Below are 27,173 nucleotides of genomic sequence, written 5' to 3' on the forward strand. Positions count from 1 at the left end.
GCTCATGTGTGGCTTTGCTCCGGCACACGTGTGTCACATGCTCTGGAACTGTGGAATCCTCTGGCATGTCAGGCGGGCTCATTCCATGCGGGCAGGAACAGAGAGCACAGTCATTCGCACGTTCATCTGTTCTATACTGCTTGCCTCCCACTGGCTGGTCTCCTGCTGGGTGCTGGGAACACAGTCACAACATGAATGAACCCATAAGGTCTTTGTTCACGCGGAGCTTAGGGCCGAGACAGGAGTCAGGTCTTAATCAAATAACCACACGAATGAACACACTGGCCACAGGCCCAGCTGAAACCTCAGCACCTCGCGGCTGCGGGAGGTCCCCGACTGTGGTCTAGGCTTCACATTAACAAAGGAAATGACACTGGGAGGCCTGACTTGTTTTTCATGACTGCAACTGTCTCTTGATGATCTTCTCTCCTTTCTAATCGTCCCCAGCTCAGAATTTTGCTAGAGCCGAACCCCAGCTCGGAGGAGCGTGAGCCCTGGGATAACCTCTTTAATCAGAATCTGGCCTGAGTCCCTGCTGGAAGCTCAGGCACCCGGGGTCTCGCGGCTGCCTGCACTACTCACCTCGCACCGCGGGCCAGCGCCGACTGGATGGAAAAGGTAGCGGGCCATCCCCAGAGCACGGGTCACGTGGCCACGTTGCGTGCCGCAGAGCACGGGGCGCAGGGCGGGGCTTCTGGACCAGCGCGCATCCCAATTGGCTCTCGGGGCTGCCTTTTAGCCGGACGCGCCGAGGTGGGCAATCGGCTCCTTCCCTTGGGAAGTCCACGCCTTGTGGCGGCTTACGGAGCTGCTGCTTTGGCGGGAGTTGGCGGCTGGTGTGAGGTGAGAGGCGCGGTGGTCGCTCCCCAGCGAGGCCAGGTCAGAAGCGGACCGGGATCATCCAGGGGCTTTCCTGCTTCAAGAGCCTGGTCTGAGCGGCCTGTTCGCTACCTGGCAGGAGTTGAAGGGGAGGGAGCGCCGGCCATGCGGGGCCTGTGGCGGGAGTGAGTCCTTGTGGGGCGTGGTGGTGTGGAGAGCCCCGCTTTGCCCCTTCCTCGGCATCCCGTTCCCCTACATCCAGAGGGGGCATCCAGGACCTGATGTGGGGCAGGTGCCCTTCGCACATCTTGGGGTGGCTCGGGGAGCGCCTGCCACGGGTCTGACGAGGGAGCTGAGGCCTGAGGGGCCCTGGGCGGGGGCTGTGGGGCGCCGAGGCCATGTTTGAGCAGAGCCGGGAAGGTGAAGTTCTCTTGCGGCTCTCTGTAGGGCACAAGCATTCCAAACGGGGGCAGGTTTAGAGTTTTGCCCTTGATCAAGGGCTGAACGCTCAGATGTGCACAGGCTCAGGCGTCAGCGATAATCAAGGTGGAGGCAAACGGGAGGGCTCCTGCTGTCGGGCTAAAGGGACAGTGGCGGCCAGCCGGGCCCTGTGGGGTGTGTGCTCAGAGATGCCAGAGCTCAGCTTTTTCCATTACAACCGCGACTGGAAACCTTGATTTTCAAAAAATGTATATATAACAAGCCCTCTGCTGTTAAACGTTGGTTTTACATCATAAGGTTTTAGCACGTTGTATAGCCAGAGAAGTATATATATGTACCTATGAGTTGAATTTGCCTTGGGGTGCCAGTTTGTGTCCTCTGCTGTAGGAGTCCTGAGCTGAGTCATTAATTGGCAGAGGGAGGTTACCCCTCGCCCTGGCTTTGACTCTGCTTCCGTAGAGCTAGCACAGATCTATTGGGTTAGATTTTGGGATTGGGGGTGGTCTGCAGCTAGGGGACAGACACCCTCCTTGCAAAGCAGGCCTGGGTTTGTAGCCTTCCTGTACCATGTGTCTGTGAACAGGGCTATGCAAACATTTTCAAGATAACAGAGTGCCTTTGGGATGAGCCTCCCGTGGCCCCCCAGACCCTGGGCACTGCAGGGATCCTGATCCCATTACTGCTTGGCTTCATGGCTGGAAACCGAGCTGACTGGGGAAAGGAGGAACGCGCCTGGAGAATTCTTGGGAGGAAGTTATCGTGGGTCAGCTGGCTTTTCCTGGTTCCCTCTTGCACACCAGGCGGACTGCTGGACATACAGAGATGAGCCCCTGCCCTCAGGACACTCTGACCACGTAGGGAGATGAAACCATAGCCCTGGAGGAGGGCTTCGTATGGCTTCTTGCCCCGCAGGCTTGGCCTGGGGATCCCACGGAGGAGAGGGAGGGCTTAGAGGGTGTTCCAGAAGCATCGTGGACTTAGAACCCTGGGCAGAATTGGGTGGGTGGCTGGGAAGGGAGAGGCTCCTAGATGGGCCTGATCAAAGTGTGGTGGGGATGGGGAAACATGATTAGACCAGCCCACTCATCAGGGTCATGCTGGGAAATAGGGAAGAGGGGCTTTGAGTGTTTGAGCCAGGAGGCGTTCAGTGCTGTTTGAAGGAACATAGATACTTGTTAGTTCAGGGAAACATTGTGGTGGGAAGGAGGGGCTGAGGAGATACAAGTGGCGTCTTCTGTGGAGAACGTTAATGTGAGAAGGGAGTGATTGTGGAAAAATCTATCTTGTCCCCAACTAGATGCTCATTGCTTGTGAGTAGGCCTCTGTGTTCTGATGCCCAGTTGTCCCTCTTCTATTAGCCAGCGCACATTCCCATAATGTTTGGGTGGTTACAGGGCTATCTCCTGGTGGGGAGGGGAAGGGCAGCTAAGTAGGACCTGGTGGCCTCATAGCAATGATCCTGTTCCTCCTTGGCAGTCTCGTGCCTCCTTCCTGCCAATCCAGCCCTTGTTCTTTCCCTCTGCATAGAAGGGATCAGCATCTCCGGTACAGCCCCCATCTGTGCTAGGAGATAGCAGGTTGGGTGTGGATGCTAAGAAAACCGATCCCCGTCATGTTGGCCTGAGGACGGCCTGGATCTGGATACTGTGAGACCTTTTGAGGACAGCTGGCTCCTTTGTGGGACCAGTTGGGTGTGGGGTAGGGCCTTGATCTGAGCCAGCCCCTAGTTTCCAGCCTAGGTTCTCCTCACCACTGATGGCCTAAGTGATGTCTGTCTGTCCTGTGATGGGGGGTTGCAGTTACCGCAGGAGGCCCTGGATTATGGCTCAGATTCTTATGGCTCCATCCTTGCACCTTTCCCTGGCTCAGGTTTCTGTGGGGGAAGGAGAGTGCCAGAGGTGACTGGTTCTTCTAGGCTCTCATGGCCACCATGTTGGAAGGCAGATGCCAAACTCAGCCAAGGAGCAGCCCCAGTGGCCGAGAGGTAGTGTGGCTCCTCCCATTCCTCAAATCCCCTGTGCCCTGCCTCCCCTTCTGCTGTGCCCCTCACTCCTAGAGCCTCCATTGCTCCATCTTTCCCTCTCTCCTGCCAAGGATTTTGAGTCCTCTCATCTCTCCTCATCGCCCTTTCCAGACTAGCCTGTGGTCCTCAGGCTTTGGGATGAAGCTGGAGGCTGTCACTCCATTCCTGGGGAAGTATCACCCCTTTGTGGGTCGCTGTTGCCAGACCTGCACCCCCAAGAGCTGGGTGAGTGATGGTAGGGCCAGGCCCCAAGCAGGAAGCTTGGTTCTGGGAGCCGAAGCTCTGGGAAGCTGCTTCCTTTATGTCCCTGCAAGCTTGGCTCTTCCCTGCCCCATGCCTCTGCTTCTGTCTTTCAGGGGAATGGATGCACTGGTATTGGTTGTATGGTTGGGCGGTGGCTTGTTCCCAGGCCTGGGAGAGTTGGGTGGGAGAAGTACGGAGGGGCCTAAGTGGTGGTAGGGTGTGCCCAGAGGGCTGGGTTCTCATCATGTCTGTGTCAGTTTTGTTGTTCAGTTTTGTGGAAATCACCCACTCAGACTTCCCCAGCACTCAGCGCATGCTTGAAGACCTCTTTTTTGGTTTGTGTCATGTGATGGTGGTGAGGGGGCCCAGATTTCTCATGGAGACCCGGGCTGCGTCTTCGCTGCTGTTGAGAAGATAACTTCCTGGAGACTTTCATATGCCACTCTGAAAGAGGGTGATTCTGTACAGGATACAGCACTTCAGTTTTGAGCATGGGCCCCTTTTTCCTGAGCCAGCCTAGGATCTGGGGTCAAACATCTTTTGTGAAATACTGTGCTGTAATCTTTTCTCCTGGAAGACTTAGCAGGCCACCAGGCAGAGCCAGAGGGGCAGTACGGGGGTGTCTCTTTCCCAGGTTGCAAAGGCCCCCCAGGACATGCTGTCTCTCCCCCTCTCTTGCAGGAGTCCCTCTTCCACAGAAGCATAACGGACCTAGGCTTCTGCAATGTGATCCTGGTGAAGGAGGAGAACATGAGGTAGTCAGAGCTATGGACTGGAGCAGGCTTGGGGACAGGGACCCTTGGGTGCAGGGCTGCTGGGGCCCTGCTTTTGGTGCCATTTTCTTCCTCTGATAGAGAAAGAAGGGCCCCGTCCTCTGTTCCATACACAAGCCTGCAGGGAGGGGCAGACTTGGAGCTCTCTTGCAGTTTCTTCTGTGAGCATGTATGGATTGCCCACTGTGTTTCAGGCTGTGAACCTGTACCTGACTCAACAGGGTGAGGGGTGGGAATGGGGCACAGATGGACAGGTAGTTCTTCCTGCTCAGGTGTTCCTAGTACATGGGTCTGGAGTGTGGTCCCTTTCTGATTGAATAGCCTTCTGTGAGTCCTAGTGGAGGTGGGCCCTCTCTGAAGGATCTTCCCTCCTGCTCTGGGAGCTGTGCCTAGGTTTCGGGGCTGGCTGGTTCGGAGGCTCTGCTATTTCCTGTGGTCCCTGGAGCAGCACATCCCCCCCTGCCAGGATGCCCCACCGAAGATCATGGAAAGCACCAGGTGAGGAGGCAGGGAGTGAGGTCTGGCTGGCATTTCTGGGATCCTGAATGGGATGACAATGACACTAGGTAGGGGTGTTTGAGAGGGGTGACTGGGGCAAGGCTTCTAGAGTATGAGCTTTGCCTGGGACCCTTCCTTAAGAAGGAGGGTGAAGACTGGAGGCCGTGCCCTGCTGCAGCCTCATACCACTCCTTCCAACCCCCTCACAGGGTACAGAACCTCCTCTCAGGGAGGGTCCCAGGAGGCGCTGGGGAAGGCCAGGTGCCCGACCTTGTGAAGAAGGAGGTACAGCGCATCCTGGGTCACACCCAGGCCCCACCCTGTTCCTTCCTGGTCAGGTAACTGTGCTGAGGGGCACTCACCCTTGGGCTGGGGACTCTGTCCTTCTGGAGAGTGGGTGTTGGCCGGGCTTGGGGAAGTGCTGGACTCTCCTCCTGGGTTGCTGGATAGTGTTTACCAGAGTGGGCCGTAGCCTGCCTTCACCACCGCCTCCCATCCGCACATTTTCCCAGCACAGGTCTGAGCTTCTGTTAGATGCAGCACACTGTTCCAGGGAAATGGAGGGGTAAATAGAGATATGCGTGGCTGCAAGGAGGAAGGAACAGGGCTGAGACAGAATACCAGGAAGGGGACAAAGAGACTGTAAGCCAGAGCCAAGAGGAAGAAAAGGAGCCAGCCTTGGGGGTACAAGAATGAGGGGAACAGTCTTGCTAGAGGGAATAGCCTGAGCTTTGGCCCTGGGCAGGAAAGGACTAGGTTTGCCCAAGAAGCTGACGTGATTGGAAGCCAGCAAGTGAGGGGTCGAGAGCTGTGGGAGGTGAAATCGAGAGGCAGAAGGGATCAAATCATGTAAGGCTGTGCAAGTTTGGACTGGATCTGCAAGTGCAGTGAAAACCAGTTGCAAGGTTTTAAGTGGGAAGTGACGACATCATGAATTGGGGTCAGGAGTGGAGACCAGAAGGGCATCTGGAAGGCTGTTTTGTTAATCCAGGTGAGAGATCATGGTGGACAGTAGAGGTTGAAAAGTGGATTGAGAGGTCGCGGTGATATTAACAGGACTCACTGAGGGATTGGACGGTGGGAACAGGGGCAGTGAGGGAAGTAGGAGAAGTTACAGGACAGCCCCATTTCTAGCCTACTTTCTGATGGTATGGACAGAGAACAAGCTTTGGGAGAAGTGAGTTGGCCCAAAAAGGTAGTTTGGACAGAGAGACTTTTGGTACCTGACATGCTTGTGGAGACACTGAGGAGGCAGCTGCATGTAGGAGCCTGGAGCTCAGAAGAGAGGTTGGGGCCAGAGACACTGCGAAGCTTTAGCATACAGATGGTGTTTAAAGCCAAGGAGATGAATGCGTCCCTGAGTGCAGGTGGGCTTGGGGCAGCATGTGTCAAGCTCAGCTGTCTTGAATGTGCTGAGTGGTCAACTGAGCAACGACAGAAAGTAGAGGTTGTTGGTGACCTTGACCAGCCCTCTGCTGTGACAATCCCTTGACTTTGTCAAGATTTGTAGTCCCTTGATCTGCCTACCTTGACATCAGCCATCAGCCTCCCTTTCTGTGTTTCCCTCCCTCCAAGCCTAGCAGAGATTGCAGGCTCAGGGTGCTAATAATGCTCTTTTGAGGGAGTCATGGGCATGACCCCCCGCTGTCTACCTTCTCTTTGCACCTGAGCAGCCCAGCCTTGCCAGAGAAACACACACCAGTGGACTGGTTTCCTTGCTAAGTGAAAATGTCACAGGGACACATGGCACTCTCCAGGGCTCCCACCCAGCCTGCTCCTTCTTAGACTTTTCCACTGTCAACTGATTCCCCATCTCATGCTTCACAGAAAGAGAAAAGCCATCACATGGGGACTTGCTGCTTATCCGCCACATTTCCCTGCTACTACAGCTGTGTGTCTGTCCTCAGTTAAAGCTGGTCCCACGCTGGTGCGGTGGCTCACATCTGTAATCCCAGCACTTCGGGAGGCTGAGCGGGTGGATCTGTAATCCCAGCACTTTGGGAGGCTGAGCGGGTGGATCTGTAATCCCAGCACTTTGGGAGGCTGAGCGGGGTGGATCACCCAAGAGCCAAAGACCAGCCTGGGTGACATAGACCAGCCTGGGCAAACTTGTCTCTGCAAAAAATTAGCCGGGTACAGTGTTGTGTGCCTGTGGTCCTAGGTACTTGAGAGGCCGAGGTGGGAGGATCGCTTGAGCCCAGGAGGCAGAGGTTGTAGTGAGTCAAGTTTGTGCCATTGCACTTCAGCCTGGGCAACAGACCAAGACCCTGTCCTAAAAAATAAATAGAGCTGGTCCTCCCGTTGGGCTGGAGGGACAACCCCACCCACCTGCCCACCAGGGATTTTGCCCCTGCAGTTATCCCCTTTCCTTCTCCTATCACTAATCCTTTTTATTTCACCTTTTCTGGTAGATTGTGAAGACCAGGCTGGGTTCTGCCTGGAGAGAGGCTTGGTCCTCTAGTCTCCTTTAGGGTAAATTGAGGCAGATGCTCTGATTCTGATGTGAGGCAGCTGCACCATGAGTTCGTGGGAGAGTAGCAGCGTCTGGTGGGCATGAACTCTGGTGTCAGAACTTCCAGTCCCAGCACCGCTACTTCTTAGCGTTCACTACCAGGAAGCAGTTCTGTAGCTTCCCTGAGTCTCACTTTCCTCTTCTGTAAAATGAGGATAGTGGTGGGGCCTGTCCTAAGGAGCACTGGGCGGCCCTCCAAGTGCCACGGGCCGAGCGTCACTCCTTGCCGCACCTCAGGCCTGGTGTCCCTCCCCAGGCTGTTCAGCTGGGCGCTGCTGCGGTTCCTGAACTGCCTCTTCCTGAATGTGCAGCTCCACAAGGGTCAGATGAAGATGGTCCAGAAGGCCGCCCAGGCAGTAAGGCCCGCCCTCCATTGGGATGGGGATGGTGGGAGCAGAAGAGCAGAGGCTGGACCAAGCCCTTAAGTCGGGAGCAGTCCCCATCTGGTCCTGCTTCCTGGCCTCTCTGCTCCCAGCCATACAGCAGTCCAGTCCCCATCAGCTGGTGGGAAAAATCCCCTGCTCTTTGCCGACCTTCCCTTTATGTCTCACGGCCCTGCTCCCGCGGGGCTTCCTCTAACGTCTTTCCATCATGGTCTCAACAACCATTACGTCAGTGCGTCAGTGCAATTACCTTAAAAGTTGTCTAAAGGCTCCTTTGCTTTTGGGAAATGTGCTCAGAGGAAGAACTCTGCAGCTGAACCGTCCCTCCCTCTGGGGCTGCCCTGGGTCTTTGGCTGCCTGTGTCCTCAGGGTGGGGCAGGTTGGCACTTCCCTCTGGCTCTCCCCGGAGCAGGGCTCGCCGCTTGTCCTCCTCTCTACTCACAAAACCCTCCTGGACGGGATCCTGCTGCCCTTTTTGCTGCTCTCCCAGGGCCTGGGTGTGCTCCGTGTGGCCTGGGACTCCCGCGCCTGCTCCCCTGCCCTCAGGTAAAAACCTTTTGCCTCTAGACATACATGGGAGAAGTCGCAGGCTGGGGCGGGGTGTGTATTGGGGTGTGTTGGCAGCAGCTCCCTGCTAAAGGCCCTCTTAGGGGCCTCTCTGCTCCAAGCCATACAGCAATCTAGCCTGTGGGGCTTAGATGGAAGTGTCAGCCACAGGGCCTAGGGCCATGGCTTCACCTCAGGGTATTCAAGTAGGACACAGGCTGGCCGTGGAGGAGCTGAGACTCTCACTAGCCCCTTATTCATTTGCATCTCCAGAGCCCCTTTCCTTATCAGGCTCTTCCCTATGTCCCACAGAGCTCTGCTGAGGAAGCTTGGGGGACTTTTCCTGCCCCCAGAGGCCAACTTCTCCCTGGACAACTCTGAGGGGCTCCTTGCAAGGGCTGTGGTCCAGGCGGTGAGTGCCCCCAGTGGTTACGTATGGGCCAGTCTAAGGGGACAGGGGTCTGTTTCTGCTCTGGCCTTAACAGCCCCTCTGACCCCTCCTATTCCAGGTCATAGAGCAGCTGCTGGTTAGTGGGCAGCCCCTGCTCATCTTCCTGGAGGAACCTCTTGGGGCTCTGGGGCCACGGCTGTCAGCCCTGGGCCAGGCTTGGGTGGGGTTTGTGGTGCAGGCAGTCCAGGTGGGCATCGTCCCAGATGCTCTGCTGGTACCAGTGGCCATCACCTATGACCTGGTTCCGGATGCACCGTGTGACACAGACCATGTGAGAATGTGAGACCCTCCAGCCCCTTGGGCCCCTAGGTGGACACCAGCTCCAGACAGGAGGCACAGTATTGTGTCCTGTGGCTGAGCCCCACTTAGGGCTGTGGGGGCACAAAGGAATCGTCCTTACAATAATCTGGCAGCACCTGCCAAGGCCATTACCGTCATCTCATTTCATCCTCTGAAGACTTTGATAGGGAGGGATTTTCCTGTGTCATGGATAAGAAAAGAGGAGCTTGGGACAAGGTCACACACCAGTTTGGGCCTGAGATAAAACTGAGCAGGGTGGGACCAGAGGATACCTCTGGAGACCAGGATGGGTGGGCAGCCCTGATGTCCGCCCAAGAGCGAGTATACTTATCCTCTCTGCCTTGCAGGCCTTGGCCCCCCTGGGGCTGTGGACAGGAGCTCTGGCTGTCCTACGTAGTCTGTGGAGCCACTGGGGCTGCAGCTGCTGGATCTGCTCCCGGGTGCACCTAGCTCAGCCCTTTTCCCTGCAGGTATGGAGCCAGCTGGGGAAGGCTGGGAGTACCTGGGGTGTCTGTCCTGGGCCTCTTGGGAGCCTGGCCCTCCAAGCCACTGCAGGGATAGCTTTGCCTACTTCCAGTGGGCTGTGTGCAAGTTTCCTGGTGGGCCCGAGCAGGCCACCTAAGAGGCTTGTCCTGGGCAGGAATACATCGTCAGTGCCAGAAGCTGCTGGGGCGGCAGGCAGACCCTGGAGCAGCTACTGCAGCCCATCGTGCTGGGCCAATGGTAGGGGCATGGGAGGGTGTGGTCTCAGGGGCAAGGCAAGCAGCCCTTCAGCACCAGCTTATGTATCCCCCATATACACACACTAACAGCCCTCCCTCACCAAATATCCTGGGGTCATCTAGAATAGTTCCAGGCACTCGCCTTGCCAACAGTCTGAGTGTGGGATATGGCACAGAGGCCTGGATGGGACTGGGGGTTATAGAAGCCATCCTCTGTCCTGGTGCTGGGAGGGGGAAACACCCTCACCTTTTAGAAAGCTCTAGGCATTCCCACAGCTGTTTATGTGTTTGGACCCTTCATCCTGTCATCTGTGTCTCTATCTCAGTACTGCTGTCCCAGACACTGAGAAGGAGCAGGAGTGGACCCCCATAACTGGGCCTCTCCTGGCCCTCAAGGAAGAGGACCAGCTCCTGGTCAGGAGACTGAGCTGTCATGTCCTGAGTGGTGAGGGTGAACCAGATCCTTTGCGGGTGGGTCACTGAACCGTCCCCTCTCTCGGGGTCAGCCAGTCACCAGGGTTCTCCATTCCAAGTGAGTGTCTGCACCTGAGGCCCTCTGTGGTACCTCGGGGACATCTGAAGAAGAATGGAACCCTCCTCCTACAGGAGGAGCAGGCAGCCAGGGCCATCATGAGGGAGCAGCTAAGTGCATGCACAAAGATGGTGGCCTGAGGCCGGGAGGCTGCAGCTGCTTCCCCAAGGCCACAGCCAGCCCTGCCTTCTGAGCGGAGTCTCCTTAGCTTTGCAGGGGGATGGTGTTAACTGAATGGAATGATACATGTAAGGGGCTTAGCACAGCACCTCCGCAGAGGGCCCTTATAGGGAGATCCATGTGTATCTTCTTCAGTGCCCCTCTCGTAGAGGCTGTGGGTTGATGTGTGGGCCCTACGATGAGATCCAGGGAAAGGTCCCCAGCTCCTGGCCTGGCTCTCAGCCTGTGTGTGATAAACACCACTGCTCCGGGCGTACGTTCCTCATCCCTGCGGTGGAGTTGGGATGTGTGGCTAGGAAGACTTGCCAGATAATGGAGGGACCAGGCTGCTGGGCCTCAACCTGACCAGCATCTCCACCCCCCGCCCCACTCCAGCCAGTGTGGGGAGCTCTGCGGTGATGAGCACGGCCATCATGGCAACGCTGCTGCTAGTCAAGCACCAGAAGGTAGGGGGTGCAATGTGGTGGGGACCTGGGTGGTGGGGGGTGGGGATGTGTGGCCCTGCTGCTCAGCCCTGCTCTGCCCACCCAGGGTGTGTTCCTGTCGCAGCTCCTGGGGGAGTTCTCCTGGCTGACGGAGGAGATACTGTTGCGTGGCTTTGATGTAGGCTTCTCTGGGCAGCTGCGGAGCCTGCTGCAGCACTCACTGAGCCTGCTGCGGGCGCACGTGGCCCTGCTGCGCATCCGCCAGGGCGACTTGCTGGTGGTGCCGCGGCCTGGCCCAGGCCTCATGCACCTGGCACGGCTGAGTGCTGAGCTGCTGCCCGTCTTCCTGAGCGAGGCTGTGGGCGGTGAGTCTTGAGGTGCACGGGGTAGGTGGGATGTGTGTGCAGTGGTGAAGGGAACAGCTCCTTCCTCATAATGGACCCTCCTTCCCCAGCCTGTGCGGTGCGGGGGCTGCTGGCAGGCAGAGTGCCGCCCCAGGGGCCCTGGGAGCTGCAGGGCATGTTGCTGCTGAGCCAGAATGAGCTGTACTGCCAGATCCTGCTGCTGATGCACCTGCTGCCGCAAGACCTGCTGCTGCTAAAGGTCAGGCCTCCCCTACAGCCCACTTGGTCCTAGGCCTTCCCCTCTTGGTGGTAGGAATGGCCCATCCCTGCCCATGCCCTACCTCTGAAACCTCCTGGGTGCTAGGTCTGGCCTTACCCAGCCTTTGGCTAGGCCCCTGCCCATGTGCCTGGCTCTCCTGAGGCCACATGGGTGCCTTTTTCTCCCAGCCCTGCCAGTCTTCCTACTGCTACTGTCAGGAGGTGCTGGACCGGCTCATCCAGTGCGGGCTCCTGGTTGCTGAGGAGGTAGGCAGGGCAGTTGGAGACAAGATCCTTGCCTGGAGCCTGGCCTCCTCCAGCCTCCCACCCTGAGTGCCAGCTGCCCCAGGCTCCTCCTCTGCCCTGTGTGTGCTGTGGGGGTGGGCAGCCCCTGGCCTTGCAGCGGGGAAGCCTAGCTCACACCTCTGCTCCCTGTGCCTTGGGATATGGCCACCTATGCCCCCATTCTGTGTGTGTCTCTCTGGATAGCACTGGACATGTGTGCCTCTGAGGTTCTCTGCACACCTTCTGCTCCCCACATTTCTCGGCCACAGGGCTACTGCCCTTGAGGGTGGGAATTCACTTCCTCTCACTCTGCAAGTTGGCCCAGCAGGTGCTGGGGCATGGCTCTGGCCATCCTCTTGGGTCTCTAGGTCTGCTTTTAGTGGTTTCACCTGCATGTACCTGGTCTGGGGGTGTAGGGTTGATCCCTGGCCAGCTTGTCAGAGAACAATGGCTCCACGGCCCCTAGACCCCAGGCTCCCGGCCAGCCTGTGACACAGGGCGACAGCGATTGAGCAGAAAGCTGCTGTGGAAACCGAGTGGGGACTTTACTGATAGTGACAGTGATGACTTCGAAGAGGCTGAGGGCCGGTACTTCAGGGTGTGTTTCAAAAAGCTGCCCCTGGAGGGAGGTGGGAGGGAGGCGGTGGGGAGCTGCACTCACCCTGGCCTGTCCCCTCTAGCTCAGCCAGCAGTCACACTGCCCAGATTTCTTTCTCTTCCTCTGCCGCCTGCTCAGCCCGTTGCTCAAGGCCTTTGCACAGGCTGCCGCCTTGATACTGGTGAGACCCTTGTTCCCTTGCAGTCCTCGAGGCAGGCTCTGTCTGTGCTGGGCGCCAGGTCTAGGTCTTCTCTCTTCTGCAGTCGGGCTACACAGAGCAGCTGTTCCAGTTCCTGCAGGCCACCGCCCAGGAAGAAGGGATCCTCGGTGAGTCCCAACCAGTCAGCCCAGGCTCCTGGAGGCAGGGGTGTGTTTGCTGGTGGCTCCTGCCCCCTGCCGGACGGTGACAACCCAACTCTAGGAAGGCGGGCTGCAGAGTACAGAGGGTCTTCTGTCCAGTCTGAGCTCTATCCCTCCCTGGGCTTCTTTAAACAAGAGGAGAGAAGCCTGTGCCCAGTGGCTCCCTGTCCTCCCTACCTAGAGCCTTCACTTCTCTCTTCTTTCCAGAGTATGCGGACCCAAAGCTCGCCATCAGTGCTATCTGGACCTTCAGAGACCTAGGGGTGAGAGGAGCCAGTGTCACCATCTTCTGTCCCCCTGCTCCCACCCCAATAGAGTGGTTCAGGGAAGCCCAGCTATGTCCCCATCACTCCCCAGGGCTGGCCTGATGGTGCCTCATTAAGACGCTGGGATTTACTTGGTGTCTTCCAGCAACAGACGTGGTGATGGGCTGGAGAAGGTGGGATGGTTTCCTGCCTCTTGGTCTCCCAAATCACTGGCTCATCCTTCTAGGTGGGGTATTGGGGCTGCTTTGCGGCAGCATTTGCACTCAAACACTGAGATCTAAGGGGTCAGAGGTCTCAAGGCAGGTTTCTGGGGGACAGGCCTGGCCCCTGGGCCATGTGGACACAGTCCCTGTGGTGAGCGCACTCACGGCCCATCTTCCATGGCCCAGGTTCTGCAGCAGACGCCGAGCCCTGCAGGCCCCAGGCTCCACCTGTCCCCTACTTTTGCCAGCCGGGACAATCAGGAAAAACTAGAACAGTTCATCCGGCAGTTCATTTGTAGCTAGAACTGTGAGGAGGAGCCTGTGCTGAGACTTCTCAGCCCCAGAACACAGCTGTGTCCTAGAGCCAGAAGATGGAGAGGAGCCTGCAAACCCTTAGCTGGTCTATAAATATAATCATTGAGGCTTGATTGTCCCTTGCCATCTCTTGCTTTCTCCCTCCTTTGATGTGATAAACAAGGGGACCAGACGAGTTGTCTTTTCCCAAGCCCAGCAGCATCTTTTTGGCGTATGTGTGTGTATTTGCTCTTTTCTTCCCCAGTCCCACAAAATGCCCCAACTTGTCCCATGAAACAAAGCCCAAAAGAAGACAAACAGCAGAAGTCAAGCTGCTACTTTGACCCAACGAATTTATTGAAGAGAGCTCTGTCCTCCCTTCTACCGAGAAGAGGCGGCTTGCAGGGCTGGCACCTGCCCACACCTGTCACTGGGCCTTTCCCTGGGCTAGGCTGAGTGGGAGCAGATGCCCCCGTCCTATGTGCAGGGCCTGTGCCGGAGCCATCACACCACCTTGTTGATGATGACACCTAGTTCTTCAATCTCACACTGGACTTCATCCCCCTTCTGCAACAGAGCAGGCCATGAGAGTGTCAGCCCTTCTGTCAGATACACGTACACAAGCCTGTACTTCTCAAGTCTGAGCCAAGCCTGCCAGGCCTTTGGGGCCCTTGCTCTCTTTGCTTTTCACGAACCTACCTTGAGAAAGACAGGAGGTTTCCTGAATACACCGACACCTGGGGGAGTCCCAGTCAGGATGACATCCCCTGGGTAAAAGGTGACAAACCTGGAGCAAAGCAAAAGGACCCGGTGAGACCAGGGGCTGGCTGAGGTGGCCACAGCCAAAGGTGGAGGGCTCAGGTCAGCCTCCACGTGTGGCAGGTGGAGCGGGGCTGGCAGGACAGCCCCTGTCACTCACTGGGAGACCCAGGCTATCAGGTCCTCTGTCTTGAATACCATCTGGTTGGTGTTGCTGCTCTGGACCACTTCCCCGTTCACTCGGCAGCAGATCTTTAAGTTGTGTGGATCTGAAATGCAAAGATGGTACCTTGGAGTTATCCCTTTTCCCCCTCAAACCCCCCAATATTTTACAAACACAATTGTAGGGGGACTTTGTGACTTGGCAGGTGAAAGGGCTTTAAAGTGCCCACATTGACTCAGTGCTCTATGTTAGAACTTTCTGTATAGACATTGGCCTTCTCAGGCCTCCCCGCATCCCCACCAAGAGCACCAGGCAGTAGTTACAGGGATGGGTTGAGAGGATGTTCCAGACTCTGAAGGGGGAGAGAAAAATGGCTAGGGTTTTTGCCTTGAAAAAAATAAGGGCATCTGTCTACAGCATAGGATGACACCTGTAGATCAACTCGGCAGGGCCAAGCGTGGTGGCTCATGCCTGTAATCACAGCACTTTGGGAGGCCAAGGCAGGCGACAACTGATTAAGCTCAGGAGTTCAAAACCAGCCTGGGTAACGTTGTGAGTGCTTGTCTCTATGAAAAATAATAAAAACATAAGCCACGTGTGGTGGTGTGTGCCTGTAGTCCCAGCTACTCAGGAGGCTGAGGCGGGAGGACTGCTTGAACCCAGGAGGATGAGGCTTCAGTGAGCTGGGATTGGGCCACTGCACTCTAGCCTGGGTGACACAGTAAGACCATGCCAAAAAAAAAAAAAAGACTCAGCATCTATGAAGCAGTGAGGCAATGGTTCTAGCCGGGACAGAGAAGCCTCGTGTACTGGCCGCTTGCAGGGGATGGATTACTGTAAGAACATCCTGGATAACCAGCACTTTTAACTGTTGGTGGTGGTTTTAGTGTTCTACCCCCCTTAAGTAGAGCAGCTGAAACACAATTTAACTTTACTGAGGACTCTGCAAGGGGTGCTGTGAGGCACTGGGGTCTTTGGTATCCTGGCATGGCTGGCCCACATGAACACTGCCCACCTCCACCACAGTTGTGGGTGGCTGTGTGTTAAGAGGCTGCGCTCTGCCCTCTGGCGCACTGCCCCCATCCTGGTGCGGTATCCTGACTGTGTGTGGTCAATGCTGTTGTGTTTCCACAGTGGCTGGGTGAGTCACACTGGCTTTCATCTGTAGTGTGGAAAATGCCTGGGCCTTGCGATAGCTATGCTCCATGATGCTCAACTTAGATTGTTTCAGATGGTGGCAGCCACAGGAAGCTGGATCCACCCATCAGCTCAGTCCTCTTTGTAATTTACTTCAGGCATGCAGTTTCACATCCTCTGTAGTTGTGTTCCTTCTAGGGGGCTTGGGAAGGAAGCCCATGGGAGAACTGGTGGCTGAGGATAAGAGACTTGCCCTGTATGGAGTCAGCAGTGAAAGGGCAGCCAGGGAGGGCAGGTGCCACGTGTGCCTGAACCCACGCTCCTCCCTGAAGCGCTGTTCATCTGTGCAATGGTAGGTACAAGGGGGCAGGGACCAGGGACCTACCTGCTACACTGTCCTTGGTCACCAAGGCAGGGCCCAGAGGGCAGAAGGTGTCGAAGGTTTTTCCCAGCAGCCATTGTTTCCCATTACGTCTCATTTGCCAGTCACGAGCACTCACGTCATGAGCCACAGTGAAGCCGGCCACGTGGGCCATGGCATCTGTGGCCTACGGGGGCAGGGGATTTGGCCATACAGGAGGTTAGATCACGAGTGACACCAACACCTATGGCAAGGGATCTCTAAGCTGTTATCCCATGTTAGTAGCCAGAGCCAGCTAAAGGTGGGTGAAGGGCAAGGCAGTGTCAAGGAGCAAGGAGGCTGACTGCTTCCTAGTGTCAGGGACAGCTGGCACCGTGTGTTGGTGAGCGAGGTCAGAACTAGGAGAGGCAGGAGCTGGGGCCTCTGCTGCACTGTGGCCTGGGAGCCCACCCTTTCCACCTCACCTTGATGTGCTTGCCTTTCTTTCCAATGACCACAGCCAGCTCCACTTCCCAGTCTACCTCCTATAGGGTGGGAGAGGAACAGTGAGCTGCAGTGGCTTCAGGGCCCACTGTCCACGCTGAGAGGCTGCACACCGTGCTGAAGGGCCTCAACGTTTGTCAGTATGGCTTGGCTGCCATCCCATGTTTGCCATCACCACGAACCAGAGCCCAGTGAACGACAAAGGAGGTGTGACTTGTAGACCCATATATTTTGGGCAGTGGCAGACAGCATCATGGGATGCAGGCACAGGTCCCCATACCACTGTGACTGCAGAAGAGCAACACATGTCCAGGACACCGAGTTTAAAAGTCACTCTGGGTACTTTTAACAAAGGATAAATACGAAGTAATATCCCCTAGCAATATGTAACCTTACTGTGTGTCAGGCACTATTCTGAGTGTTTTAATCTATTAACTCACTTTAGTAAGAGAAAGATTGACATCCCACAAAGGACTTGAGTGAGCAATTCACAAAAAGGTAATGGACATGGCCACAAAACATGAAAAAAATGTTCAGCCTCTCCCATAATCCATAAAATACACTATAAAATAGATATAATTTGGCCTTTAAAATTGGCGGCTCTTCCTAATAATAACCAGAGTTGGTGTAAGTACACCCGACATCCAGATGTTGGTCTCTAATACCACTCCACACTAAGGAGCACTGGGTTCCTTGGGGAAACGGCTAATTCCAGTTCCAAGACAGACAGTACGTGATAAGCCTAGAACATTTTGGCCAGAAAGCTAGGATATACTAAAAGTGACGGGAATGGAGCCAACTTGAAGGCCCCTCACTGGCCAAACTGAGGTCACCTAAAGAATGTAAATGATGAATTACAACCAATTGAGTAAAAACAGAATTCACAGTGATATTGAAGACACAGGAATAAAAAGGAGGGAGGCAGCTTTTCTTCATAGAAGAATGCCAACCAATAAAAACAAAAGGCATGATTGAGAAGTCATTGATCTTGTCTGGGAGTGGTGGGTCACGCCTGTAATCCCAGCACTGTGGGAGGCCAAGGCAGGTGGATCACCTGAGGTGAGGAGTTCAAGACCAGCCTAGCCAACATGATGAAGCCCCGTCTCTACTAAACATACAAAAATTAGCCAGGTGTGGTGGTACACGCCTATAATCCCAGCTACTCGGGAGGCTGAGGCAGGAGAATCACTTGAACCCAGGAGGCAGAGGTTGCAGTGTGCTGAAATTATGCCAGTGCACTCCAATCTGCACAACAGAGTGAGACTCTGTCTCAAAAAAAAAAAAAAAAGGTCATTGTTCTCTAACCCCCAATGCAATAATAGATTCAGTCAGGATGACCACAGGATCCCTGGAGATGCTATGGGGCAATAAGATAGTTATGTGATCTCAAACTACCACCCGTAGATTGCTTATTAATTACAAAAATGGAAATGCATCTTCACACTGGAGAGACCTAGTTAACGTCAGCTAAACCAAGTGGTCAAATTTTGGGACCACTGACATGAGCCTCCCAGTGGGATGCGATGGGAAATGTATAATATCTGCTTTGTAGATCTCTTGATAAAAATGCTTACCCTGACACTAATCATGAAGAAACAACCAGACAAACCCAGGATGTGAAACATGCTATGAGACAACTGGATTCTTCAAGGAAAGGGCAGGGGGGATTGTTTGAGAGCAGGAGTTGGCAAACTATGGCCAGCTCACTGTCTGCTATAATTAACTTTGATTGGAAACCCATCATTCATTTCTGTATCGTGGTTTTCACACTACAACAGCAGAGTTGAATTGTTGCAAAAGAGACCATATGACACTCAAAGCCTAATATTTACTAATTGGCCCTTGATATGGTTTAGCTCTGTGTCCCCACCCAAATCTCAACTTGTAGCTCCCATAATTCTAACGTGCTATGGGAGGGACCCGGTGGGAGATGACTGAATCATGGGGGGCAGGTCTTTCCCATGCTGTTCTCATGATAGTGAATGGGTCGCAGGAGAACTGATGGTTTTAAAAACGGGAGTTTCTCTGCACAAGCTCTTTTCTGCCTGCTGCTATCCACGTAAGATGTGACTTGCTCCTCCTTGCCTTCTGCCATGATTGTGAGGCTTCCCTAGCCACGTGGAACTTAAGTCAAATTAAACCTCTTTTTTTTTTGTAAATTGCCCAGTCTCGGATATGTCTTCATCAGCAGCATGAAAACAGACTAATACAGCCCTTTAAGAAAAAGTCTATGGAACCCTGTCCTAGATTGAAACCACTAAAGAGATATAACTGAATACATTGTGTGGCCTTGGTTGATCATGGAGCAACAAACGAAGTAACCAAATTAGAAGTCATCTTTGGGGAAGTCAGCAGTACTTCTGATTGGGAATTGGGGCAGTTGGATTTCATATTAAATATTATTCAAGTTAATTTTCTTGGTTGTGATAATAGTGGGATGGTCATGCAAACCATTGTCCTTATTCTTAGAAGATGCCTATTTAAGTTTTTATGACTAAATTGTCTTAATATTTCCAATGTGTTTTAAAAGGTCCCTTCCACCCCATACCCTGCAAAAAAAAAAAAAAAAAAAAAAAAAAGTGTATGTTTGCCATGTGGAGGGAGGGCAGGGAGAAGACAAGGGAGAAAGGATATATGGCCAAATGTTTACAATGAAACCAGGTGGAAAAGTTATCCGAGTGCTCGCTGTATTATTTCAGCTTTTCTATAATTTCCAAGACATTTCTCAAATAAAAATCTGAGAGGAAAAGTAACCAGTGTTAGTAAGGGTATATACACTATTGGTGGATGTGTAAGTTGCCTTTACAATTTTTTAAAAGGCCAATTGGCAGAATTTTTCAAAAGTTTTGAAATACTGCCTATACTCTGACATATTTAAATTCCAAAGAGTTTATTCAAAGGAAATAATAACGTATTAATGGACATGCAAAGCCTTTTCTACATAAGGATGTTTATTGCAACATTTATTTATAGAAGCCAAAAACTAGAAACAGTATCCAGCAGTAAGGTACTCAGGAATAAACTAATCTACATAACAAACTCCGTGGTAACCTAAAATATGTCAGGGAGAATACTTAATGGCATGAAAAAATGCTCCTGATGGAGTCTTTAGTAAAAGGTAAGTATATGTACAGTATAAACATATACAGGAGTGGAGAAACACTGGGAAGGTAGACAGAAAAACATTAATATTCCCAGCCATGGGCAGTGGGATTATGGGTGACGTAATCTTTAAATGTTTATCTCTATTTTATTATCTACAGTGAAGGTGTATTGCTTTTGTAATCAGGAAAACATGTACATTAACTTTTTTTTTCCAAGGCCAGTGTTATTACTGTCTGTATAGTCCCGTAGAGTTTCTGTTGGATGCACTATTGAGCGAGAGGTGGCTCCAGTAGGCTCAATACTGAGCTCAGAACGCCCTTGTGATGGGCCCAGTGACTAGGGAGGGCAGTGGGGAGACACTGACCTGGCTCTGTGGTGGGAGGACCACCTCATCATAGGGCCCCACGATGGAGCTGGCAAACTTGCTGAAGATGATGGGCTCCTTGGGCACGGGCACGTTCTGTTCTTTGCAGTGGTCCACATAATTCATGCGCACACACACCACCTTATCTGGCCGTGTGACTGGAGCCAGGAAGGTTACCTCCGACCGTGGTAGGACTGGCAACTGGGCAGCCAAGGCTCTGTAGAGACCAGAGCAGGTCAGAGCAGGTCTGGCTGGGAACAGGTGGGCAATCCCGGGCAGGCTGGGCAGATCCTGCAGCAGCTACAGGTTTTGCTTTTTGAAATCTATTTTCTAGCTCTATCAACCATCAGAGTCAGTGTGAAAATCACTGACTACTGTCCTTTGCTATCAGAGCAGGGCTTTTATTTATCCAGTGTTGATTTCCTCTCCCCCTTAGGTAACTCATGTCCATGTAAAAGATACAAACTGGAATACATGGAAAGGTCTCCCTTTCCCCTTCTGGTTACCCCATTCCCCTGGCTCTTCACAGCTACTCTGTGGATATTCTTCTCCCACTCTTTTGTATGCAAATGCTAGCACACTATTTACATCTTTTAAAAAAACAACTGATTTTGGAGATCTCTCCTTAACAATAGGTAACAATACATAGAGAGTGTCCTCTTTATTTCTTGTGGCTGCATATTACTGCTCTATAGAGATATACCTATATCCCTATATAGGTATATCCCTAATGAGGGACATGGAGGTTTCCAATCTTTGCAGAATATGGCAATATGGGAACATACTGTTAATACTGTGGGCTGTGAAACATTTGTATTTTTTTTCCATTTTAATAGATGAAAATGACATCTTAAAGTATTTTTAATTTATTGTTCATCAGCCCTTAGACCAGATTCTATAGGGGTCCAGGCTTCAGGGCACTCTCACCTAATCTAGTCCAAACCCAGGAACCAACTGTCTTATAGAAAACCTCCTTGCAGTCCTCTCTCCTTGTAGGAGCTGGGAGTCTATATCACTCCCCCAGCTGCATAAGATGCCTTTTAGGACCCCTGGGCCCAGACCCATCAGTCTAGTCCAGGATTTCATTCCCAGAGGAGGCAGTGTGATGACATATAGAGTCCTGGTTCCAGCACCAAATGTATGGACTTGAAATTGTTAATCACCTCCCCTAGGTCTCAGTTTTCTCCTCTGAAAACTGAAGATGTTATTATATAAGATTTCTAAGGATCTTTTAAGAGAATGGGAGAAAAGGAAAGGTGGGGTTACTCTGCTCCCTTGCAAAAGAGCTAAACAGCAATGCAGCGGGAGGGTGCGGGGGGACCAGGGCAGCTGCATCAGGGTGATGCTGCCCACTTACTTACCTTCTTGCCACTGAGAGGGTGGCCTCTCCCTGCTCTAGGAACTGCGTCATTGTCTTCGGGAGTGTGGGGTCAAAGGCATTGAGGTTGATAACCCCTCCACCATTCCCTGTCTCCAGGCCCAAGTGAGGCCCCACCAGGTGGGGTGCCTGGAACTGCACTAGTCTCATGTCTCTGGAGGGTTGAAAGGGCCACTTCTGAGCCTGCAGCAGAGCTGTGAGTAACCTTCTTCTACCAGACACCAGCATCAGAGCCTGCAGAGAAAAACGCAGGATCCAGGAGATGGAGGATCCCAGAGCCATCATCAGGATCCCTGAAAGTCCTAGGGCTATAGCCCAAGGCCCTTTGCCCCATCAACCGTTCCCTGCATACCACATGGGAAGTGGTCCAGGCTTGTATTTTACCTGCTATACTTCATAAGGTGAAACTTTTCTAGAGGAGCAACTACTAGATGATACGCAGTAAGTCCCAGGGATTCCAGGGTTCCTTCAACCAGAGCTTTCTGAAAGTTCCCACTGTGCTTGGATCTACTGTAGGTATTGGGGAAACAATGTAGGTGAAACTCAGCCCTGCCATTCTCCCTGCACAGGCCACAGATGTTAACAAGTGACGTAAGATTCAGCTATTAGGACTAGTGCTGTGAAGATGGTCAGGGGACCTACCCTTGTCTAGTTTCTTGAGGAAGTGATATGAGCTGAGCTGGGCTAAATGAGCAGGACCAGGAATTAGCTGGGTGGCAGCCCAGCATGGGCACGTGATGCTGGTGAAACTGGCTTCATAGCGGCCATAAGCAATTTTTTAAATGCTATTTTGGTCCTGTTAACCTCCTACTTAAAATGGTTTCCACTGCTCACATGATCAAGCTAGAACCTCTGCGAGGCTGTCCCAGTCTTCTAGGAGCAGCGCCCCCACCTGCCTCTCCAGATAATAATTATTTTGTTTCTCCTGATAGAGAACAAGTTGCCTGAGGGGAGAGGCTGCAGACAAACAGCAGAATCTGGGCCTGACAGCCATCACTTGTCATCTCCCTGGGTCCAGGGCACATGTCTGTCTCTTTCACTGCCCAGCACTGTGCCTGGTGCACAGAAGGCTCTCAGTGACTTTCTGCTGAATGAACAAATAAATGACAGAGCAGGGGCTTGACATTTCACTACTTGGGAAAGCTTAGTGCTTGTTAACTTCAGGAGACATGGCTGTGCCTTTCCACAAGGGCCAGTTGTAGTGGCTCACGCATGATATCCCTAACAATTTGGGAGGTCGAGGTGGGTGGATCACTTGAGGTCAGGAGTTCAAGACCAGCCTGGCCAACGTGGTGAAACCCCATCTCCACTAAAAATACAAAAAATTCACCGAGTGTGGTGGCAGGCACCTGTAATCCCAGCTACTAGGGAGGCTGAGACACGAGAATCACTTGAACCCAGGGGATGGAGGTTGCAGTGAGCTGAGATCGCTCCAGTGCACTCCAACCTGGGTGACAGACCAAGACTCCATCTCAATAAAAAAAAAAAAAAAAAAAAAAAAATCCTCAGGGCTCAGATCCTGTTTTGAGTCCAAGGCTCCACTTAAAGACAAACACTATTCTCTTGTTTTGTTCTTAATCCATGTCTGGCCTCTATTCCTTATGACATGGTGCCTTCCCTGAATGGTTCCTTGCTCTTACAACAAAGGCTGTTTGTATTGTACAGCCTTCTATGCCCAAAAATGTGGAGGCAGCTGAGCCCCAGACTCTTGGTCCTCACCTGGATGATTCAACCTGCCTTGTTCAGTTAAAGACTCATTACACTTAGGTCACCACTGTTGTGGCCCGCCAGTTTGACTAGAAAACTGAGGGCTTTGACTTCCCTGCCCTGCTGTCTTACACAAGCACCAACTGTGCCACTGTCAAAAGGCTGTTCGAGCCAAAGTGCACACACTCAGACACTCCACACGCTAACATAACAGTAACTGCTGCCACTGAATGCCAACTATTAAGTGCTCTACCTACAATGTCTGATTTAATTCTTGACAATTGTGGAAGGTAGGTACTGTTAGTCCCATTTTACAGATGAAACAGTTAAGGCTTAAAGCGGTTAAGGGATTTGCCCAAGGTTACACAGTCCTAAAGCTAGGAGGGGAAGGAGCTGGGATGTGAATCCAAGTCCAAGTGACATTGAAGTCCTTGGTTCAGAAGCTTGTAATGCAAGCAAGAAAATCTAGCTTCAGCCCCCATTTTCCTACCAAGGACATTTTAACAGAATGTTGTGGTGAGAAGTGGGGACCTTCCATAGGAAATCCTCCAAAGGCCCTAAAGATTGTAGTGAGAAGTAGGGACCTCCCACAGGAGATCTTCCGGAGGCCGTAACTGCTAACAGCCATGCGTGGGGAAACTACAGGCGCCCTCTGGCTGTTGCCTCAGGGACGAGGCTGGTTACCAGCTCTCCAAGAGAACCCCAGGCCCCACTGACTGTTCCCTTCCCACCTGACACACACATGCAGGTTCATTCCAACCTTACAGCAATCCCCTCAGGTAGAGCGCCCTCACTTTACAGAAGAGGACACTGAGACTCAAAGGGATGACGTCAGGTGCCCAAGGTACTAGTCAGAAAGTGGCCCTGGGGCTTCTGCAACTACCACTATGTCACACAGCCCGAGCTCAATCCAACTCTGCAAGAGTCCATAAGCAAAGGGGCGGCGACGTGAGGTGGAAACAGTAGCCTGAAACGTGGGTGTGCACGTCGGATCCCATCCCACCGTCCACTCGCCTGGAACCCGTGCCGGTCCCCCAGTTTCCCCATATGCCCAGCTCCGGCCCCGACAGTTAGTGTTCACACAGGTCCGCCCCGTCTGTGTGGTCAGAAGCGGCTGGGGATCCGGTACTAGTTCTGCGCTCCGCGAGAGACCCGCGCCACGGACACCCTTCTGGCCTAGACCCAGGCAGCCTCGTCCTACCTGGCGCGGCGGCCGATCTTCCTGCGCTGTAGGGTTAGGGCTCGCGGGGCCGAAGGTCAAGGGCGGCGGGCGCCTGAGCACTGACACCAGTGACCGCAGCCAGCCGGGGAAAATGCAGCAGCGGCTAACCCAGGGCCACTCGGCCGGATCACCCGAGCGAGAAGCGGGCGCGACCCTGTGACGTCACAGGCAATGGCCACTAGCAGGGCGCCAATCCCGGAGGGGCGGGCCCATCGTGGGGCGGGCGGCTCCGAGGGGTCTTCAGGCTCCGGGCACAGCCAGGCGCCGGCCGCGTTCTCTGGAGACGCTCGCTCTCGGAGGGACCCTGCAATTGCCCGAGCCCGAGAGTGGGCGCTGCCCGAAGGTTTGTCCCTGGGCGCTTCGCTGGCCTCATCCGGTCTCGGCCCTGTTCTGGGTCTGGCGCCGTTCCCTTTGTTGGGGAAAGTGGTCTAGGAGACCAAGGCAGCGTGCTGGGTGGCAGAGAATGATTTGTGGCTTCTGATTCTGACATATGTCGTTGAGGAGGGGAGGGATGACTGCCCCTGTTTTACTTATGGAGAACCTGGGGCCAGAACTGTTTTCCCAGGGTGACACAGGCGGTGAGTAGTGGAGCTGGCATTCCTGACCCCAAAGCGCAGTGTTTCCCAGCCACTCCCAGCAGCCAGGCCTTCACCTGCACTGCTGGGCGCAGGTGGGGAAGTGGGGAAACGGGACTCCATCCCCTGCAGAGGGCAGGCGTGCAGGGAGCGGCGGCTGAACTCCACAGACAGCTACAGCTGAGCTCTTCAGCTGCCGGCTTTGAAGAGTGTGAGGGGCTCTGGGCAAGAGGCCCCCACAATTACTCAAGGACCAGATCATCAAGAGCTTTACTTGTCCCACGAAGGAGTCTGGACCTTGTTCACGAAGGAGTCTGGACCTTGTTTACGTGCACAGGAGACCGCTGGAAGGTCCTCAGTGGCGTGCTATGGCCCGACTTCTATTTGAGAAGTTTTTCTCTGGCCACCCGTCTAAGGAAAGGTGTCTGGGTGGGTGGTGCGGGTGAGAACAATGGTGGTGTGGTGCTTGGCGGAGGTGAGTGTCCAGAGATGTTCAGGAGGAAGAACTGACAGCTCTGAATGACAGGAGGTGGAAGTGAGAAGGAAGGAGGTACAAGGCCGACTCCTGGGTCTCTAGCCCGGTAGGTGCAGGGCCGTTGATGGAGACAGGGCTTCTGGAGGAGCAGCGGGTCTGGGGAGAGGATGGTGAGCTCCGATTTGCATGGGACATCCAAAGGGCATTGAACGGTGGGCAGTTGGAGACATGGGTCTGGAGCTTGGGATTTCAGCCTAGCTTGCAGAAGGTCACCACAGATATGGAAATGGAACCTATGGGGGTGGCTGTGATCAGGGGGATGCGCTGAGGAGAACCTGGCACGAGCGTTTCACTAAGCCATAGCTCCCAAAGACTTTCTGAAAAGCCAAGTTACAGCCTGGAAGAAAATATCTGCAAAGGCTATATTTGATAAAAAGACTTGTATCCAGAATATAGAAAGAATGCTTAAAAGTCAGTAGATAAAATCAAACAATTCAATTTTTTAAATGGACAAAATATTTGAACAGACACTTCACCAAATAAGATATACAGACAGAAAATTGGGACATGAAGGCCGGGTGCGGTGGCTCACGCCTGCAATCCCAGCACTTTGGGAGGCCGAGGCAGGCAGATCACAAGGTCAGGAGATCAAGACCATCCTGGCTAACACGGTGAAACCCCATCTCTACTAAAAGTACAAAAAATTAGCCGAGCGTGGTGGTGGGCGCCTGTAGTCCTAGCTACTCGGGAGGCTGAGGCAGAAGAGTGGCGGGAACCCGGGAGGTGGAGCTTGCAGTAAGCCGAGATTGTGCCACTGCACTCCAGCCTGGGCGACAGAGCAAGACTCTGTCTCAAAAAAAAAAAAAAAAAAAAAGAAAAAAGTAGGACATGAAAAGATGCTCAACATCATTAATCGTTAAGGATATGCAAATTGCAAGCACAATGTGACACCATCTCACACCTACTAGAATGGACAAAGAAGACTGATTATACCAAGTATTGCCAAGAATGTGGAGGACCTGGGATTCTTGTACACTGCTGATGGGATTATAAAATAGTACCACCACAATCAAAAACCATTTGGCAGTGTATGAAGAGAGTTAAACATACGCCTACCATATGACCTAGCCATTTCAATCCTGACTATTGACAGTATTGAATTTTACCTTAGCCCTTTGCTTCTAGAAATAGTGAAGGTTAAGGAATCCTTCCACTCTTTTGTTCCAGAAAACCCCCTACTGGAAAGAGCCAGTGACTTTCTGTATAACCTGGATAAGACTCCCAGATGCTCCCTTGTTTATCTGTGACCAGGCCAGACACAGACCCTCTAAATTCCCATTCTTGGCCTCATAAATGATTAGCTGGACTGCTTGTCCCCACGGAGCAATAAGAACAAAAGCCTGTAACCAAACCTTGGTTCAGATTCTCTCCTTTTCCAAGCCCTTGAGCTTTGGCCCACCCACAGCTTGTGCCAACCCACAGCCCTCCTGAGGGTCCCTCCTGGGAACAGTCTGTCTGCAGGGTAAGACCTGCTCGATCGTGACACTCTTGCTCAGTCCACTTTCCCATAACAGTTCTTTCTAGCCACGTTTATGCCTCCCTATACAAGGTCAGCCCTTTGCCTAACCTCTGAGACACTTGCAGATCATATGGGAAGCCTGCGAGTGGCCGCACTGCAACGTTTCCCTATTGCAATGGTCACCCCCACACCCCCACAACAATCCTTTAGAATAAATTCTCTCCTTATATAATCCAGATTTGTTTGTTTTATAGTAATTACCTGAGAAATTTAAAAAAATGCTTATGCAATGGCTTATACAGAAATGTTCGCAGCAGCCTTTTTACAAAATCCCCAAACTGGAAACAACTCAATTTTTCATTAACAGGTGAATGTGTAAACACTCTGTGTATAGCCACACTAGGGAATACTACCCAGCAATGAAAAGGGACAAATTGTTGATGCAACATGGATATATATCAAGATAATT

General features: G+C 53.1%; 2 protein-coding genes across 33 annotated transcripts; one reads left to right on the forward strand and one right to left on the reverse strand.

Annotated features, from left to right (window-relative positions):
- The first annotated feature begins 741 nt into the window (after nucleotides 1–741).
- LOC129030773 (glycerol-3-phosphate acyltransferase 2, mitochondrial-like) lies at nucleotides 742–13,678 on the forward strand. 29 transcript variants are annotated; one of them, XM_054476436.1, is made up of 23 exons: nucleotides 756–843; nucleotides 3,130–3,244; nucleotides 3,395–3,508; nucleotides 4,208–4,281; nucleotides 4,693–4,797; nucleotides 5,007–5,135; nucleotides 7,566–7,665; nucleotides 8,105–8,238; nucleotides 8,551–8,650; nucleotides 8,748–8,960; nucleotides 9,337–9,459; nucleotides 9,630–9,712; nucleotides 10,038–10,156; nucleotides 10,799–10,869; nucleotides 10,955–11,213; nucleotides 11,303–11,451; nucleotides 11,640–11,717; nucleotides 12,202–12,333; nucleotides 12,416–12,514; nucleotides 12,597–12,660; nucleotides 12,901–12,956; nucleotides 13,051–13,132; nucleotides 13,349–13,467. In XM_054476436.1, exons 2-22 carry the CDS (start codon nucleotides 3,182–3,184, stop codon nucleotides 13,117–13,119), a joined length of 2,334 nt encoding a protein of 777 aa, XP_054332411.1. In that variant the 5' UTR covers nucleotides 756–843; nucleotides 3,130–3,181; the 3' UTR covers nucleotides 13,120–13,132; nucleotides 13,349–13,467. The 29 variants fall into 29 exon arrangements, 27 of the variants coding, with proteins under 27 accessions (XP_054332408.1, XP_054332411.1, XP_054332413.1 ...); XM_054476438.2 differs by having other exon boundaries at nucleotides 13,105–13,132; XM_054476433.2 differs by lacking the exon at nucleotides 13,051–13,132 and having other exon boundaries at nucleotides 742–843; nucleotides 13,349–13,678.
- A 114-nt stretch (nucleotides 13,679–13,792) lies between these two features.
- Nucleotides 13,793–26,933, reverse strand: LOC129030776 (fumarylacetoacetate hydrolase domain-containing protein 2). 4 transcript variants are annotated; one of them, XM_054476449.2, is made up of 9 exons: nucleotides 24,115–24,295; nucleotides 21,591–21,716; nucleotides 21,190–21,440; nucleotides 19,829–20,045; nucleotides 16,341–16,400; nucleotides 15,901–16,063; nucleotides 14,376–14,484; nucleotides 14,156–14,243; nucleotides 13,793–14,023 (listed from the first exon to the last, which is right to left on the reverse strand). In XM_054476449.2, exons 3-9 carry the CDS (start codon nucleotides 21,432–21,434, stop codon nucleotides 13,961–13,963), a joined length of 945 nt encoding a protein of 314 aa, XP_054332424.1. In that variant the 5' UTR covers nucleotides 21,435–21,440; nucleotides 21,591–21,716; nucleotides 24,115–24,295; the 3' UTR covers nucleotides 13,793–13,960. The 4 variants fall into 4 exon arrangements, with proteins under 4 accessions (XP_054332424.1, XP_054332423.1, XP_054332421.1 ...); XM_054476448.2 differs by having other exon boundaries at nucleotides 23,995–24,291; XM_054476446.2 differs by lacking the exon at nucleotides 21,591–21,716 and having other exon boundaries at nucleotides 24,115–26,933.
- Nucleotides 26,934–27,173: the final 240 nt, after the last annotated feature.

This window comes from Pongo pygmaeus, chromosome 12 (assembly GCF_028885625.2).
Source record: "Pongo pygmaeus isolate AG05252 chromosome 12, NHGRI_mPonPyg2-v2.0_pri, whole genome shotgun sequence".
Taxonomy (NCBI): Eukaryota; Metazoa; Chordata; class Mammalia; order Primates; family Hominidae; genus Pongo; species Pongo pygmaeus.

Bases quoted from the DNA above. Each gene is read 5' to 3' on its own strand.
- LOC129030773 (XM_063649058.1), top strand. From the start codon at position 3,182: ATGGCCACCATGTTGGAAGGCAGATGCCAAACTCAGCCAAGGAGCAGC. The intron at 4,798-5,006 runs GTGAGGAGGCAG...ACCCCCTCACAG, and splicing joins AAGATCATGGAAAGCACCAG to GGTACAGAACCTCCTCTCAG. The intron at 9,460-9,629 runs GTATGGAGCCAG...TGTCCTGGGCAG, and splicing joins CTCAGCCCTTTTCCCTGCAG to GAATACATCGTCAGTGCCAG.
- LOC129030776 (XM_054476446.2), bottom strand. From the start codon at position 21,434: ATGCTGGTGTCTGGTAGAAGAAGGTTACTCACAGCTCTGCTGCAGGCT. The intron at 16,064-16,340 runs GTGAGGTGGAAA...CTGCCCCCGTAG, and splicing joins AGAAAGGCAAGCACATCAAG to GCCACAGATGCCATGGCCCA. The intron at 14,244-14,375 runs GTGAGTGACAGG...GCTTTGCTCCAG, and splicing joins CTGATAGCCTGGGTCTCCCA to GTTTGTCACCTTTTACCCAG.